This window comes from Carcharhinus amblyrhynchos, chromosome 21, assembly GCF_965287045.1.
Source record: "Carcharhinus amblyrhynchos chromosome 21, sCarAmb.v2.hapA, whole genome shotgun sequence".
In the NCBI taxonomy this organism is placed as follows: domain Eukaryota; kingdom Metazoa; phylum Chordata; class Chondrichthyes; order Carcharhiniformes; family Carcharhinidae; genus Carcharhinus; species Carcharhinus amblyrhynchos.
The window spans coordinates 13,135,069-13,152,950 of record NC_137344.1 but is presented as its reverse complement, the minus strand read 5'-3'; the positions used below and the strand labels follow the sequence as shown (position 1 = coordinate 13,152,950).

Below are 17,882 nucleotides of genomic sequence, written 5' to 3'. Positions count from 1 at the left end.
TCATGTGCACATCGTTCCTCATTAAACAATACACAAATCAGCTGTGTGCCACTTTAATTGGCCCACCAGAGCAGTGTACCAGTCCTCCAAATAACTCTGAGAGACCTTACCAGCAGAGATATTCATCAGAATAATTTTGTGCTGCACCATCTTTTCAGGTTGCAAAGTAGTGATGCCAAGCTCTCACAACCAGACCAGCTTCACCCTCCCTTGTATCACTGCAGTAATCACTGCCATTGTTCTTGGGGGTAGCCATGAGATGGGGATGCCAGCATTAGACTGTGGTGGGCACAGTAAAAGTCTCACAATGCTAGGTTAAAGTCCAACAGGTTATTTGGAATCACAAGCTTTCAAAGTGCTGCTCTTTCATCAGGTGATGAAGGACCTGATGAAGGAGCAGCACTCCAAAAGCTTGTGACTTCAAATTAACCTGTTGGACTTTAACCTGCCATTATGAGACTTCTTATTGTTCTTTGGGTGCATGTGTAAAGGGTTCCCTTCCTCCAAGGAATCTCAAGCCCTCTTTCCCCTCCAAGCTTTATGCCGTTTTGTGGAGGATATCCTATGCAACCTCCTTAATGCATTGAGACAAATGTGCCTCTCGCCCATTGGCAGATTAGCCCATCCCTTCTTTCGCCTTATTGCACAGTGAGATTCTATTCCACCTCCCCACGAAACAAATGACCTTGCAATTTCTTTTAACCACCTGCAGCCTTGTCATTCTGCCATCTTCCAATTCGGGCTCCAGCTTGCTTCTGACCCTCTTAACACACTCTTCCCCATTGTGTCTCAGAGGATGCTTCCAACACGCATCCCACTTGTCATGTGATGGAGTGTATCCTTTGCCAGTTTTCCCTCTTCATGCAATCCTTGCCCTATGACGCTTTCCACAACCTCCTCCCTTTCCCATGGAAATCTTGCCCGACAACCTCTTCAACAATCTCTATGTTTCGTCCCTTTCGCGTGGAGGTCTTGCACTGCAGCCAGTTCCACAGCAACTCTGCCTTACTGTTGATCTTATAAGTATAGCCTTTCCTGCAATATCCCACTGAGGGTGATGTAGCACTGCGTGCAAAGCCAGGCTCAGAGTCAAGGACCATGAGTATTTCTTGATGAAAGTTAGACAAACAAACCTTAAAGTCATGAATGAAGTGCAGGTCAATAGTTGCATATCATCACATTTAGATGTATTCAAATTACCTTTCTGACAACATTTTGCATCAGGAGCAAAATCAGAAAATGCTGAAAAATCTCAGCAGATCTGACAACATCTGTGGAGAGTGAACAGAGGTAACATTTTGAGATTTTAGCACTATTCTCTCTCCACAGATGCTATCAAACCTGCTGAGATTTTAGAGCATTTTCTGTTTTTTTTCAAATTCCGTAGTAATTTGCTTTTATTATATCGTATGTCAGGATATGTGCTCTGATACTGAAGACTAGTAAGAAGTCTCACAACACCAGGCTAAAGTCCAACAAGTTTATTTGGTAGCACAAGCCACAAGCTTTCAGAGCACTGCTCCTTCACAGCACAGACTGGAGCAGACAATATGATACTGTTTTCCTGCTCATGTAAACCAGAATTTAATGATCTCATGATATTTTCCACTCCTTATATATTCAAATGTTTATAGGTACTCAAAATATCTCTAAAATTAAGTTTTTCAGATTTCTCATGAAAGTGAAGTGTGACAAAAACTTTAAAAAGTGAAATGAAAATAATGAACTTTATTTTAAATGCAAACTTCAATTATTTGGAATTATATTGAGATTTTGAATATATTGGGTGGGATTCTCTGGCCATGATCGCTTCAAAACTGGAGAAACCCACCCGAGATCAATGGACCTTTTCATGGTCTGCCCCTCTGCCCACTACAATTCTCATGGCGGATGGGACAGGAGAATTCTTGCCTATGTATTTACACTTCTAATATTTATAGTTTCCTCCTTAATAACAGCACCACTGTTTTTTAAACACCTCATAGTATATCAATATTTATAAACATTGATCTTTTTCCATCATGTAGTCCTGTGGGAATATCTACAAGGGACTGGCACAAAGTGGAGCCTGGGGCTGTTTCGATGAATTCAATAGGATCTCTGTAGAAGTTTTATCAGTGATTGCAGTTCAGGTAATTTAAAGATCTTCAATTTGATTTGATTTATTATTGTCACAAGTATTAACATACAGTGAAAAGTATTGTTTCTTGTGTATGATAGACAAAGCATACCGTTCATAGAGAAGGAAATGAGAGACCGCGGAATGTAGTGTACAGTCATAGTTAGGGTATAGAGAAAGATCAACTTAATGCCAGGTAGGTCCATTCAAAAGCCCAATGGCAGCAGTGAAGAAGCTGTTCCTGAGTCGGTTGATATGTGACCTCAGACTTCATTGTCCCTCCTCAATGAAGAAAAGCAACAAAATTATAAATTTCTCTTTTTGTTCAACTTCCATATTTCAATAGAACCTTTGTGGGAAAACCACTCTTTTATAATAATTGTTAAGATTTTACACAAAGGTTGAAATTTAATTCTCAACCCATGACAGACTGAGTAGTGGGGAAGGGGCTGGGGGCAGGGCTGATGTTGACAGCAATGGCAGTGCTTAATCAGTTGGGAGGTTGCAGGGCAAAGATGCTGTTACTGATTAAATCCCAAGCAGGAAGGTTGAAGCCAAAACACACCTTGAAGTGGACATAAAAGGGCCACTTAGGGGCCACACCTTGCTTGGCATCATTGAAAATGAAATGTTGCTGGAGCCATGCCTGGTGGGGGAAAAGGTTCCTTTCTGCTTGGGCAGCCCATGTCTAATGGAGAAACCCACCGGAGGTATGGGTCACCCATGAAGATGTTGGTCGACCCTAAATACGAAAACCTCTCCTCCCCTTAATAAAGGTTTGCACTTGTAGCCCCGCTAGCTCCCAAAATCCTCCCTACCTACCTTCCCTCCAGGTTCCAGTAACAATACTGCAGCCAGGGCTTCTTGCCATATTGGCATTCAGCACTGCACCCAGTGGCTTTGCCAGTTTTGTTGAGAACAGGACACCTCTTCCGAAGACAATGCCTTGGCATTAAAGCAGGTCAGGATTTAGAATGGCAACAAAAGATTGCCACTGGTTTTCCAATTGTTAAACTGGCCCGCCATTGCTAACATTAAATTCCATCATTGATGTCAGAGGGCTAAAAATTCTTTGAGCCATCCTTTTGATTCTGAAGTGGGTGCAAGTGAAGTACATGTTCCAGTTGAGAAGCCTGAGACCAGACAAAAACTGTGGTTCAGGCTTCATTGGCATTTTTTGGATGGACTATAAATGCCCATCTGTTTTTCACAGACAGCTTGTCCACTTTAAAAGGATCAATATTAGCCTGCTTGACTCATTGCGTCAAAGATGAATTTTGGAGAGACAAGAATGGAGCCAGTTGCAGTCAGCAGTGATTCTCAGGAATGCTGTCAAGCTGAAAGAACGCATGTTTCCTTGCATCTCACATGAAAAGCAAAGTTAGCTTTTCAATAGACTGATGTTTAGGCACATCCACATCTGAGAAAAGCACAGAGGTATAGGCTTGACATTAGTATTGCTCTAGGCAGTCCAATCTCCCTGAGGAGTTGTAAAGTGGGCAACCAATTGAATGATACACATTTTGTGCATCCAACAGAAATATCCTAGAATGACTGCTTCCTTGCTGAGCCCAGAAGCACATCTAATCTATAGACTCTGTGAAGGCGTACCTTCTGTTTTGGCTCTTTTTGACACAGCATTATCCTTTATACGTTTCTCTTCAATCTGTTCAGGCTGCCTTCATCAGGTTATATTTGAAACCATGCAATAGGCAGACCTTAATTTGAAAAAACCCTTCTCCCTGAATCTGCTGAAAGGCAGCTTTATTAGATTAGTTTTTTTAAAAGCACAATGAGTTTTTTTAAAATTAATTTCTGCCAGTCAAAATCAAAAATCACCCTCCTCCATAAAAGCCTGAATGGTTTGGCCTAATAGAAGCTTAAATTATATAATTTCTAAGGGCTCAAGTTATATGATGCTATGATCCCAGCTGATGTTATAACTGGATAGGAAGATCGCAGAAAGGAACTTTGGCTCAAAAGACTTTTTTTAATAAAACATGGAGGGACAGACATGGGGAAAAGGTAGGAAAATGGTGGTGAGGAGGATGATCAATGGTCAAATGGTGGAGTGGACTCGATGGGCCAAATGGCCTAATTCTGCTCTGAAATCTTACGAACAGAGTCACAGGAATGCTAATTAGTTTTAACAACAAGAAAGATATTTATTAAACATGACAAATAGGATTATGATAAAATACTCCTTTACTCAACCCTTGGCTTAACAAATACTCACAAATTTTACGATTGCAAAGTACATCTTAAGATACAATGGCCTCATCAAAATACAAATTTCCTTTTAAGCACTCAAGATGACTGTGCTCAAAAAGGCACACTCTGCTCTAAACCAAAATTAGTGTCTGTGGATTTCCTCTCAGAATCTCCCCAGATTATTGACACATGAGAATTTATAAATTTCACTCCCAGAAACATGCTTCAAAATCTTCTCCAAAAAATAATTCTTTCCCTCAGTGGTTTGCTTCCCAAAATCCAGTCCAGGTTTTCCAAATGACACTGTTAAACAAAGCTTCTGCACCATTTTTAACATCGAATCCAGCTCAAATTTTTTAACAACCTCTCTAAAATTTTGTTGTTTTAACTGCTATAGAAGCTGTTCACAATTGCTTTAACTCTTGATTCTCAGACTCGAGTAAAATGACATCAGATGTTTCATTTATCTCTGAAGTCTGCTGTCCCACATTAAATCCAGTTTCTGCAATTGACTCTTCAACTTAAAACACTTTGTTACTGTTCCATGAATTGTTCTGAACATTATCACTGTGTCTGTTACTTTAACTCAAATATTCTTTAACATTCTTTCTGTCCCAATTTCCTGGTTACCTGGACTATAATTTGTTCTTTAGGAAATTTGTTTCTTTGCAATTTCCTTACCCTGCCCAGTTTCTCCTGAGAGTTGAAAGATATTCACTTTCCAGTGTCCTGCCTGCAACTGGATTATATCCAGCTAAAACTAAAACTTAAACAGCTTCTTTTCTCCTAAAAGTGCCTCCAATAGTAAGCAGCACCTGCATACTTCTGCTGCCTATTTTGCTTCATGCTGTAGCCCTCTCTAAACACAACAGAATCACTGTTGGAACTTAACCAACCTCAACACGCAAAAATATCCTTGCCCAGCATGAATCTAATTATAGGTTTTATCCTTTCAGGCACCAGTATATTAAATTAAACCCATTTAAAACTATGCCTTATTTCTAATGTTTACAAATAAAAATATAAATCCCTTAAAACTACTTTTGTTTTCCGAACTCCTCCTCTTTTGAAAGGAAGAAATCTTCACAACCATGTAGATTTTTTTACGTTGGTGTTACGTCCACTTTACAAAAACATAACCTGACAAATCTCAAACATCATAACTTGTTACATCATACCAGTGCAGTTTTTTTACTTCACAATTACACATGTGATATATAACTATAAAACAAAGGCAATTGCTCTAACAGCATCATTAGAATCTATACACAGTAACATTATCATAACTCAAGTCTTTTGTTTCTTTTTCTTCTGATTTTCATTTTTCAATTCAGATAATAATGTCAGTGTCATTGCCCTTTTTGTCACTTCTAGACATCGTTCCATTCTCAAGTTTAACTTCTAAATTTACATTTGCATTTCGATTGAACACAGTTAAAATGTCATCTTTGTGCTTTAACATCTTTTGTCAAAATGTTTTAACTGTTTCAAGAAACTTGTTAAGATGCTTCTTGAGTTTACTCAGAATGTTTTTGTGTTCTTGCTTCATTTGCTTTTTGAACTTTTTGTGATCTTGTTAGTTCAAGATAGTTAGTTCAAGAATCTAAATAAAGAGAAGTTTCCAGGAAGATTGAAGTAAGAAGGAACAAAGAAGAACTGCCATTAGAACAGGGTACTGTCAGTTGAAATTAAAGTCAGAGCTGAAGATGCAGACCTGGTGGAGTTAGCACATGAAAAGATTGAAGCAATTATGAAGCATTTGGTGGCTGGATCCTTATGGACTGTGTGAAAGTTTCCAATCTCCTCGCTATTTGAGACAAAGGAATACTGAAACCTGAAGGTTGATCCATGCTAAAAACAGCATCGTTTGAAAGAAGATTGTTTGGGATTTCTATTTGAAAGTGGAGTTTGAAAACATTCAGGTGTAAACTGGAGTCCAATGAGCTCAGTTGGATCATAGTATTAAGATCATTTTTTTGGAGTGATTTGAGAAGAAATCCAGAGATGATCGATTGAGTGGCATCTACCACTTGGCTTCAGATTGGGGCATTGTCTGACTGCAGTTAGCCTGTTGGGTTACAGAGATTGTGGGCATGATCCTTCTGACCCGCTGTGCTGGTCAGGCTGCACAATGAGCCAGGAAGATGGTGTGCAGGGCTTTTGCCTGAGCACATGCTGAAAACCATCCTCCCAGCACTGTTTTGCTGATGGGATCAGCTTTGGAAGCCAATTTAAATAGTAATGTCATGATTTACACAACATTAACATGCCCAGCACTACTGTTTTCAGCCTCGTGGACATTTCCCCCCTTGTTGGTCAGACCTCTTGCTGACGAAAATCACTGCTGGTCCCCACCAATGCAGATCAGAGACGATTGATTTGGGTGTTCAAAGAAATGACCGGACAGTGCCCACAGGCAGTGCCAGCCTGCCAGTGCCCATGGGACACCTGATGCTGTCCACCGGTACCGTAACAATGCCAGGCAGTGCCAAGGGAATGGGGCCTGAGTGGCGTGAATTCTGAGTGGGAGGGGCTATGATGGGGTGTGGGGAGAAATTGAGAGAGCTTTCTTGGGAGGGGGTCTCAAGCGGGGAGCTCTGCAGCGGGGAGGAATGGGGAGCATTTATGGGGAGACCAAACGAAAATGGGAGCATGTGGGGTGATTGACAATTTAGGAGGTGTGCAATGGGGGGATCAGCAATGTGGGGGCATGCGGCGGACTCTGCAATGGGGGAGGTGTGCAGTAGGCTGATTGGGAAAGTGGGGGCTGTGGAGGAGGTCAAGACAGGGAACTCATTGTGAGGGTCCTGATGCCAGTGACCTATGTTGCCATGGAGGGGGTGGGGGGGGAGAAGGTTACATTGCCACTGACTATGTGATGGGTTGGTTTCGGTGGCAGGAGATCTCCTTGTGTACTGGCAGATTGGGACACCTGCATAATAACACCCTGATAATTCTGTGGCTGGCTTCCCCTGTGAGCTGAGGTTCCACCTGAAACCAATTGCCAAAATAATTGACAGAGTGTGGAAAATTGCGCCGGGTAGTTCACTGAAAAACTGGAATGAAACAGTCTGGTTTTTAGACTTCTGTGACACTTGGGGCGAATTTTCCTGTTCTGCCGGACACGGGAATTGGAGCGGGCGAGGGGTGGACTACGGAAAGGTCCGTTGATCTCATGGGATTTTCCAGGTTCAGGACAAATATGGCCAGAAAATCCTTAAAATTGTTTTGGGAAGATCACCCACCCCCTGTGTGTTTACTGAAAACATTATAGCATAACGTATATTCTGTAACCTGTATTAACCTTAAAACCAGTCTACATATATGAAAATAAGTGGAAGCAAAGGAGCATCTTATTCTAGTCAAGCTTTTCATGCTCAATAACTTTATTTTGGGGTTAAAAACTAATTGTCAGTCCTGTGACTTTGCGCATCCAAGTTTTCTTAATAAAAAGTAAAAGTTATTGTCTTTTGAGCCAAAGTTCGATTCTGGGACCTTCCCGTCCAGTAGCAACACCAATTGGGATCATAACAAAAGTGGGGTTCTTGCAGGATTTGAAATCATGGGGAAAGAGTTATTCAATGCTAATTAGTACTAATTTGTTGAGAGGTTTTAAAACATGGAAAGCAAGTAACTGGATACTGAATTGTAAAACATGGTCTCGGATTTATTGTTTAGAGGTAGGATCAATGAATTCTTAAAAAAAGAGGAAATGGAGGTCCTGAGGTACAAAAGAACTGGAGTTACTGTGAGTTATACTGTACAGGTTAGAATCCAAAATTGCATTGATAATTGCTAAGACTTCTTTAAGATTTAACTCTAACTGGTTTATAGAAAGTAACCAAGTGTCAATTAACTGAATTGGCTGATAAATTTGAGTTAGGATTATCTGCAGGGATAAGGAAAGTTGATATAATTGCAAGCATAGCTAAGCATTTAAAATTGGACAGGCTGCTTGAGAGATCAAGTTCTCTGAAAGGTGAGGCAATTGAGTTGGCAAGATTAAAATACAAAAACAACTAGAAATGTAAAACTTGAAATGCAGGGAAAAGAAAATTAGAGAAACTGAGAGTTTCAGCTTAAAAAACCGACAAGTTATAATAGAAGGACAGGAGCAGGTTGAGGAAGAACATTCTTCTAGACAAGAACCTGATTGGGAGATGTTTATATTTATACAAGCTTTTTCAAAGTTTGAGGGAAGTATGTGGAAGCATTCTTTATTTCTTTTGAAAAGCTAGATAAACAAATGAAATTGCCAAAAGAAATTTGGACATTTATAAAATAAGCTGAAAAGTAAGGCTAGTGAGGTATATGCACCTTTGTAAGAGAAAGTACCTATAGATTATGATATGGTAAAGAAAGCTAAACTTGGTGCATATGATTCGATTCCTGACGCTTTCAGACAAAACTTTTGAAATGCAATAAAGCAGCCTCAACAAGCTTTTAAGAAAGAACAAAGAAAATTACAGCACAGGAACAAGCCCTTCGGCCCTCCAAATCTGTACCAACCATGCTGCTCGACTTAACCAAAACCCCTTATCCTTCTGGGGACCATTTCCCTCTAAACCCATCCTATTCATGTATTTGTCAAAATGGCCCTTAAAAGTCACTACTAAATCTGCTTCCACTACATCCTCCAGCCACCCACTACTCTCCGTGTAAAAAATCTGCCTCATACATCTCCTTTAAACCTTGCCCCTCGCACCTTAAACCTGTGCCCCCTAGTAATTGACTCTTCCGCTCTGGGAAAAAGCTTCTGGTTATCTACTCTGTCTATGTCTCTCATAATCTCGTAGACTGGGTGCCCCTCAACCTCCGCCGCTCCGGTGAGAACAAACCAAGTTTCTCCAACCTCTCCTCATAGCTAATGCCCTCCATATCAGGCAACTTCCTGGTAAATGTTTTCCGTACCCTCTCCAAAGCCTCCACATCCTTCTGGTAGTGTGGCAACCAGAATTGTGTTCCAAAGTTATTAGTTCTAACTTTGAATAAAAACTATAGCTCCCCTATAGCTAATAAAGATACAAAGATTTCTCTCAAGGCCCCAGCAATTTCCTCCGTTGCATCTCTCAGTATTCTGGGATATATCCCATCAGACTCTGGGGATTTGTCTACCTTAATGTTTCTCAAGAACCCCAATACCACCTCCTTCTTGATCTCAACATGACTTAAGCTATCCATTCCCAGACTCATCATCTACCAAGTTCTTCTCTTTAGTGAATACTGACGCAAAGTACTCATTTAATACCTCGCCCATTTCCTCTGGCTCCACACATTGATTCCCTCCCTTGTCCTTGAGTGGGCCAACCTGCTCCCTGGCTACCCGCTTTCTCTTTATATATGTACAAAAAGCCTTGGGATTATCCTTAATCCTGCTGGCCAATACTTTTTCGTGACCCCTATTAGCCCCCTTACTTTTTGCTTAAGTTTTTTTCTACTTTCCTTGTATTCCATACTTGCTTTGTGTGTTTCCAGCCTCCTAGCTTTGACAGATGCTTTCTTTTTCTCTTTGACTAGGCTCACAATATCTCTTGTTATCCAAGGTTCCCAAAATTTTCCACACTTACCCTTCATCCTTACAGGAATGTACCAGTCCTGAATCCCTATCAACTTACTTGAAAGACTCCCACATGCCATTTGTTGATTTGCCTTCGAGCATCCATCCCCAATCTACATTCTTCAGTTCCTGCCTAATATTGTTTTAAGCAGCCTTCCCCCAATTTAGCACCTTAACCTGAGGACTACACTTATCTTTATCCATCAGTACCTTAAAGCTTATTGAATTGTGCTCACTGTTCCCAAACTGCTCTCCTACTGAAACGTCAACCAACTGGCCGGGCTCATTCCCCAATACCAGGTCCAGTATGGCCCCTTCCCTAGTTGGGCTATGTACATACTGTTTCAAAAAGCCCTCCTGGATGCTTCTTATAAACTCTGCCCTATCCGCGCCTCAGTCAATGTAGGGGAAGTTAAAATCTCTCACCACAACAATCCTGTTACTTTTACACCTTGCCAAAAACTGCCTACACATCTGTTTCTCTATCTCCCGTTGGCCAATAGTAAACCCCCAACTACACCTTCCCTATTCCTGAGCTCTACCCATATTGCCTCATTGCATGAGCCCTCCAAGGTGTCCTCCTGGAATCCAGCTGTGATATTCTCCTTAACCAGTAGTGCAACTCCCCCACCCCTTTTACATCTCCCTCTATCCCCCTGGGATATGTATCCTGGAATGTTAAGCTGCCAATCCCGTCCTTCCATTAGCCAAGTCTCTGTAATGGCAACAACAGCGTAGTCCTTAGTACTAATCCAAGCTCTAAGTTCATCTGCCTTATCTGTTACACTTCTCGCATTGAAACAAATGCATTTCAGTCTAACAGACACTCTTTAATTAGCAATCCCACCCTGCCTGCTGTTTCTCAGAGTATTACTGGCCCTACTCTCTGGTGCCCCCTCAGCTAATTCACCTTTGCTTTGGTTCCCACCCCCCTGCCAAACTAGTTTAAACCCTCCCGCGTGACACTAGCAAATTTCAAGCCAGAATATTTATGCCCTTCTAGTTTAGATGCAACCCGTCCTTGCACAAGTCCCATCTGCCCCGGAAGAGACTCCAATGGTTCAGATATCTGAAACCCTCCCTCCTACACCAGCTGTTTAGCTATGTGTTGAGCTGCACTGTCTTTCTAGTTATAGCCTCTTTAGCACGTGGTACAGGGAGTAATCCTGAGATTACAACCCTAGAGGTCTTGCTTTTTAACTTTCTACCTAACTCCCTAAACTGATGCTGCAAGACCTCATCACTCTTTCATCATCCTTCATCCTTTTATTGAATTTAAGAGGGTAAAGCAAAGCAATTTTGACCATTAAATGCTGGCATTGAAGGTTAAGGTTGCAAAGAACAAAGAACAGTACAGCATAGGAACAGGATCTTCGGCCCATCAAGCCTGCACTAATCACATTGACCTATCTAAACTAATTGCCTATTTCCCCCTGTTCATGTGTCTATCCGGATAAGTCTTATATGTTGCTAATGTGTCTGCCTCAGCCACCTCACTTGGCAGTGCATTCCAGGCCCCCAACATCCTCTGTGTAAATAAACTTCCCCTGGAACGTCTATTGAATCTTTCCCCCCTTATCCTGAACTTATGCCCTCTTGTAATTGTCATTTCTGCCCTAAGAAAATGCTTCCAATTGTTCACCTTATTTATGCTCTTCATAATTTCATGAACTTTTATCACGTCGCCCCACAGACTCCATCTTTCCAGGGAGAACAATCCCAGTTTATTCAATCTCCCCTTATATTTAATACCCTCCATTCTAGGCAACATCCTAGTAAGCCTTTTCTGCACTCCTTCCAAAGCCTCCACGTCCTTTAGATACTGTGGTGATCAGAATTGGACACAATATTCCAAAAGTGACCTAACTACTGTTTTATATAACTGTAACATAATTTGCCAGCTTTTACAGTCAGTTTTTTGGCCGATGAAAGCAAGCATGCCATCTGCTTTCTTCATCACCTTTTCCACCTGTGCTGCCACTTTTAAGGATCCATGGATCTGTACTCTCAGATCTCTCTAGGTGTCTATACCCTGATGGCCCTGATACTTATTTTATAACTCCCACCTGAATTGGATCTGCCAAAATGCAAAACCTTGCATTTGTCCGCATTAAATGCCATCTGTTATTTCTCTGCCCAATTTTCCAGCCTATCTGTATCCTGCTGTATTCTCTGACAATCTTCATCAATATTTGCAACTCCAGCAGTCTGAGTATCATTCGCAACCTTTCTAATTGGACAAGCTCAGTTTTCTTCCAAATCATTTATGTGTATTACAAACAACAGAGGTCCCAGCACTGATCCCTGCAGAATCTGATTAGTTATAGACATTCATTCGGAAAAATACCCTTCCACCACTACCCTTCTATGGCCAAGCCAGTTCTGAATCTATCTAGTTAGTTCACCCTTGATCCCATATGATTTAACCTTTTGCACCAGCCTGCATGAGGGACCTTGTCAAATGCTTTACTAAAGTCCATGCAGACAATGTCCATGGCCCTTCCATCTTAATCATTTTTGTCACCTCCTCAAAAAACTCAAGCAAATTAGTAAAACATGACCTCCCTCAAACAAAACCATGTTGTCTGTCACTAATAAGACCATTCAGTTCTAAATGTATATTGATCCTATCTCTAAGTATCTTCTCCAACAATTTCACTATCATGACGTTGAGTTCACTAGCTTATAATTACCCGGATTATCCTTGCTACCCTTCTTAAATAACGGGACAACATTGGTTATCCTCCAATCCTCTGGGACCTCACTTGTGGCCAATGATGAAACAAAGATTTCTGTTCGAGGCCCAGCAATTTCTTTCTTGTCTCCCTCAGTAATTTGGGACAGATGTCATTTGGCCCTGGGGATTTCTCTACTTTAATGCATTTTAATACACCTAACACTTCCTCAGTTGTAATGATGACCTGTTCTAAAGGTTTCACGTACACCTCCAAGACACCATCAATCAATGTGTCCCTCTCCTTTGTGAATACCAATGCAAAGTACTATTAAAGATTTCACCCACTTCCTTTGTTCGATGCATAATTTTCCTCCTTTGCCCTTGAGTGGACCAACTCTTTCTCTAGCTACCCTCTTGTTCCTAATATATGTATAAAATGCCTTGGGATTCTCCTTAATCCTGCCTGCCAAAGACATTTCATGACCCCTTTTTGCCCTCCTAACTCCCTGTTTGAGTTATTTTCTACGTTCCCTGTATTCTTCAAGTGCTTCATTTGTTTTTAGTTGCCTAGACCTCATGTATTCATCTTTTTTCTTTTTGACTAGACTCACAATTTCCCTGGACATCCATGGTTCCCAAATCCTGCCTTTCCTGTCCTTCCTTTTCACATACTAAACCCTTAGGTGATTATTTTGGAAGAATTTAAAGATTCACTTCCTTTGGCTATTAGAGATCATGCTGAGGAGCAAAAAGTTAAAACTGCTAGACAAGCAGCAGAGCTAGCATTTGACTACAAACTGGTCCATAGAAATAAATATTTTCTCTGTTATCCTTTTAAACTTGAAAATGGTAGAACATGGGAAGCAGAATAGTAAAGAAAGGGAAGGAAATGGTCAAGAAAATTCACCCCATCAGAAGGGAAAGTGCTGAGGGTGGAAGCGTTTCCATTGTAACAAAGTAGGATATAGTTCTGGATACTAAATTGAAGACTAATCGAAAAATAATTATGGAAAATAGAACACCTGAATGGGGATTTTAACTATCTAAAGGATAAACCTGGAAAAGCAAACCTAGCAAAGGTTGATCATCAATTAAAATTTGATGAACTTCTTGCATCAGTTGTATTTATGAATTATTCTGGAGAATTGAGCAGGAAAATAAATTTTTGGTAACTCAGAATAATTGGTTGCTTGCAGAATTAGCAGAACTAAAAAACTGTTAGAACTTTGCCATGAAAAGAGTAATCAGATTCTTGAAATTGGAAGCAAAATGGAGAAAATGAAGAAAATTTGATGAGAAAGTACTCAATAAATGGTAGGACACTAGGAAGTTCTGCGTAACAAGGGACTTTGGCGTGTTTGTCCATAGATCTCTGAAAGTGGAAGGACATGTTAGTAGGGTGGTAAAAAAGGCATATGAGACACTTGCCTTTATCAACTGAAGCAGAAATTACAAAAGCAGGGAAGTCATGTTGGAGTTGTATAGAACTTTGGTGAGGTCACAGCAAGAGTACTGTTTTGGTTGCCGCATTATCAGATTACGCTGGAGGGGATGCAGAGATTCGCCAGGATGCTGCCTTAAATGAAACATTTAAGTTATGAAGAGAGATTGGGTAGGCTTAGATTATTTTCGTTGGAACAGAGGGTTGATCTGATCAAGGTGTACAAGATTATGAGAAACTTGGACAGAGTAGGTAAGGAGCAGCTGTTCTCCTTAGTTGAAGGGTCTGCCATGAGCAGTCATAGGTTCAAGGTGAGGGACAAAGGTTTAGATGGACGTGAGGAAAAACCTTTTTACCCAGTGAGTGGTAACAGTTTAGAATGTACTGCCTGACGGCATGATGGAAGCGGGTTGCCTCATGTCCTTTAAAAAGTATCTGGATGAGCACTTGACACATCATAACATTCAGGATTGTGGGCCAAATGCTGGCAGATGAGATTAGATGGGAGTTCAAGTGTTTCTAACGTGTTCATGTGGACTTGATGGACTGAAGATCCTCTTCTGCTCTGTATGATTCAATGATTCTATAATTCTATGAAAATTAATGGTATGGAGTATCACAGTTCTAAACCTATTCCTGTGATAAAAATTAATTGTTGAATGGTGACCCAGTTGAGCAAAGAACTGATCCAAGTATTGAAGTGTCAAAGTTAGTAAGGGACAATAAAAAAAATTGACGTACCTACAATATTCAAAATTGCAACTTGTCATTCCAGAGGTACTGAAATTGCAAAATGATCTTTCTGAGTGAATGACCAGAGACACAGATTTTTAAAAAAATTCATTTATAGGATGCAGGTGTCACAGGCTAGGCTAGCATTTATTGCCCATCCGTAGTTCACCTTTAGGAGGTGGTGGTAAGCTGTCTCCTTGGACCGCTGAAGTCACTGATACAGTCACAGTGCTGTAAGGGAGCAAATTCCAGGATTTTGACCCAGTGACAGTGAAGGAACAGTGATATACTTCCAAGTCAGGATGGTGAGTGACTTGAGGGGAACCTTCAGGTGATGGTGGAGTCAGGTATTTGTTGTTTTTGTTCTTCTAGATAGTAGTGGTAATGGGTTAGAAGTGGCCGTCTAAGGAACCTTGCTGAGTTCTTGCAGTGCATTTGTAGATTGTACATATGGCTGCTACTGTTCATCCTTGGTGGAGCTGTTGCATATCAGTGTTTTTAAGGCAAGGATAGACACACTTTTGAACAGTAAAGAAATTAAGAGTTATGGTGAGCAGGCAGGTAAGTGGAGCTAATTCCACAAAAAAACAGTCATCTTATTGAATGGTGGAGCAGGCTGGAGGGGCCACATGGCCTACTCCTGCTCCTAGTTGTTATGTTCTTATATTTGTGGAAGAGGTTGCAGTTAAGTGGGCTGTTTTGTCCTGGGATAATGTCAAGCTTCTTGGGTGTTGTTAGAGCTACCATTCATCCAGACAAGTGGAGAGTATTCCATTACACTCCTGGCTTGTGCCTTGTAGATGTTAAACAGGCTTTGTGGAGTCAGGAGGTGAATTATTTGCAGCAAGATTCCCAGCTTTTGACCTGTTCTTTTGCCACAATATGTATATGGCTGATTGAATTCAGTTTCTGATTAGTGGTAACCCTCAGGTTGTTGATAGTTGGGGATTCAGTGATATTAATGCCATTGAATGTCAATGGACCATCATTAGATCCTGTCTTGTTGGAGATGGTCATTGCCAGGCATTTGTGTGACGTGAATGTTATTTGCCACTTGTCAATCCAAACCTCAATATTGCCCAGACCTTTCTGCATTTGGACACAGTATCTGAGGAATCATGAATGATGCTGAACGTTGTGCAATGATCTGTGAACATCCCCACTTCTGACCTTATGATGGAAGAAATGTCATTGATGAAGAAGCTGAAGATGGCTGGGCCTAGAACACTCCTGAGGAACTCCAGCAATGATGTCCTAGATCTGAGATGATTGACTTCCAACCACCGCAACCATCACCTTTTGTGCCAGGTATGAATCCAACCTGTGAAAAGTTATTCCCTGATTTCCACTGACTCCAGTTTTGCACATACTCTGTCAAATGCTGACTTGATGTCAAGGGCAGTCACTCTCACTTCAGCTCTTTTGTCAGTGTTTGAACCAAGACTGTAATGAGGTCAGGAGCTGAGTGACCCTGGCAGAATGCAATCTGAGGACCCATAAGCAGGTTATCGCTGAGTAATTGTCATTTGATAGCACTGTTGATGACATAACTTTGCTGAGATCAAGAGTTGACTGATGGGTGATGTTGCAGTAATTGTCTGGGTTGGATTTGTCCTATTTTTGTGTATAGGACATATCTGAGCAATTTTCTACATTGCTGGGTAGATGCCAGTGTTGGATCTGTACTGCAATAGCTTTGCTAGTGGCATGGCAAGTTCTAGAGCACAGGTCTTCAGGAATATTGCTGGAAAATTGTTGTAGCCTTTACGTTATCCAATGCCTTCAACTGTTTCTTCATATCACATGAATCTGTGATTCCTTACCAGTAGCAGTGAAGCTTTTAGATAATGCATGCAGTGAGGCAGGCAACTGGGCAATGTAGGTTTGCAGCCTGTACTGAACACATCTCCTTCATTAAGCTCCTTAGTTCATTGAATCTCCAAGGTTCCTAGCCTCAATTTTCTGAACACCACACCATTTACATTATTTCTTTCCCTTAATATCTTAAAAACTTCAATCAAATCACTAAAAGCCTTCTACACTCCAGGTAATACAATACTAAAGCTGACATATTTGGACATTAAGGGACAACTTAGCATGGTTAACCCAACCAATATGCACATTTTGGACTGGGAGGAAACCAGAACACCTGGAGGAAACCCATGCAGACAGAGGAGAGCATGTAAATCCCACACAGTCGCCAAGGCAGGAATCAAACTTGGCTCTTTGGTGCTGTGAGGCAGCAGTGTTAACACACTGTGCTAAAATAATTAGACCATAAGAAATAGGAACAGAAGAAGGCCATTCAGCCTCTCGAGCCTGCTGCACTATTCTGAACGGCCTTCTTCTGTTCCTATTTCTTATGGTCTAATTATTTTGGCATAGTGTGTTAACACTGCTGCCTCACAGCACCAGGGAGCCAAGTTTGATTCCTGCCTTGGCGACGGTGTGGGATTTACATGCTCTCCTCTGTCTTGCTGCAACTGTACAGGGTACTGGTGAGGCCACAGCTGGAGTACTGTGTGCAGTTTTGGTCGCCGCACTTGCGGAAGGATATATTGGCCTTGGAGGGAGTGCAGAGGAGGTTCACTAGGCTGATACTGGACATGAGGGGTTGGACTATGAAGAGAGACTAAGTAGACTGGGTCTGTACTCACTGGAGTTTAGAAGGATGAGGGGGGATCTTATAGAGACGTATAAGATAATGAAGGGGATTGATACGGTAGAGGTAGAGAGATTCTTCCTGCTCAGAAAGGATAGCAGGATTAGAGGGCAGAGCCTCAAGATAAGGGGGAGCAGTTTAGATCAGAGTTGAGGAGGAACTTCTTCACTGAAAGGGTGGTGAATCTCTGGAATTCTCTGCCCGTTGAAGTGGTAGAGCCTACCTCACTAAATATATTTAAGTCACGGGTAGATAGGTTTTTGATAGACAAGGGAATTAAGGGTTATGGGGAGAAAGTGGGAAAGTGGAACTGATCCACTTCAGATCAGCTATGATCTTACTGAATGGCGGGCCAGATGGCCTACTCCTGCTCCTATTTCCTATGTTCTTATGTTCTTATTCAATAGGATCACGGCTGATCTGTCATTTCTCACATCCACTTTCCTACCCTTTTCCATGCCTCGATTTCCTTACTGATCAAAA

At 41.3% G+C, this 17,882-nt stretch overlaps 1 protein-coding gene across 1 annotated transcript in view; it reads left to right on the top strand.

The window, feature by feature from the left end:
• LOC145356565 (dynein axonemal heavy chain 17-like) overlaps nt 1-17,882 on the top strand; it is an 811,195-nt gene that overhangs the window by 381,172 nt on the left and 412,141 nt on the right. Inside the window, exon 37 of the mRNA XM_080209339.1 lies at nt 2,028-2,132. Coding sequence (XP_080065465.1) covers nt 2,028-2,132 — 105 coding nt within the window. The remainder of the gene's footprint in view (nt 1-2,027; nt 2,133-17,882) is intronic.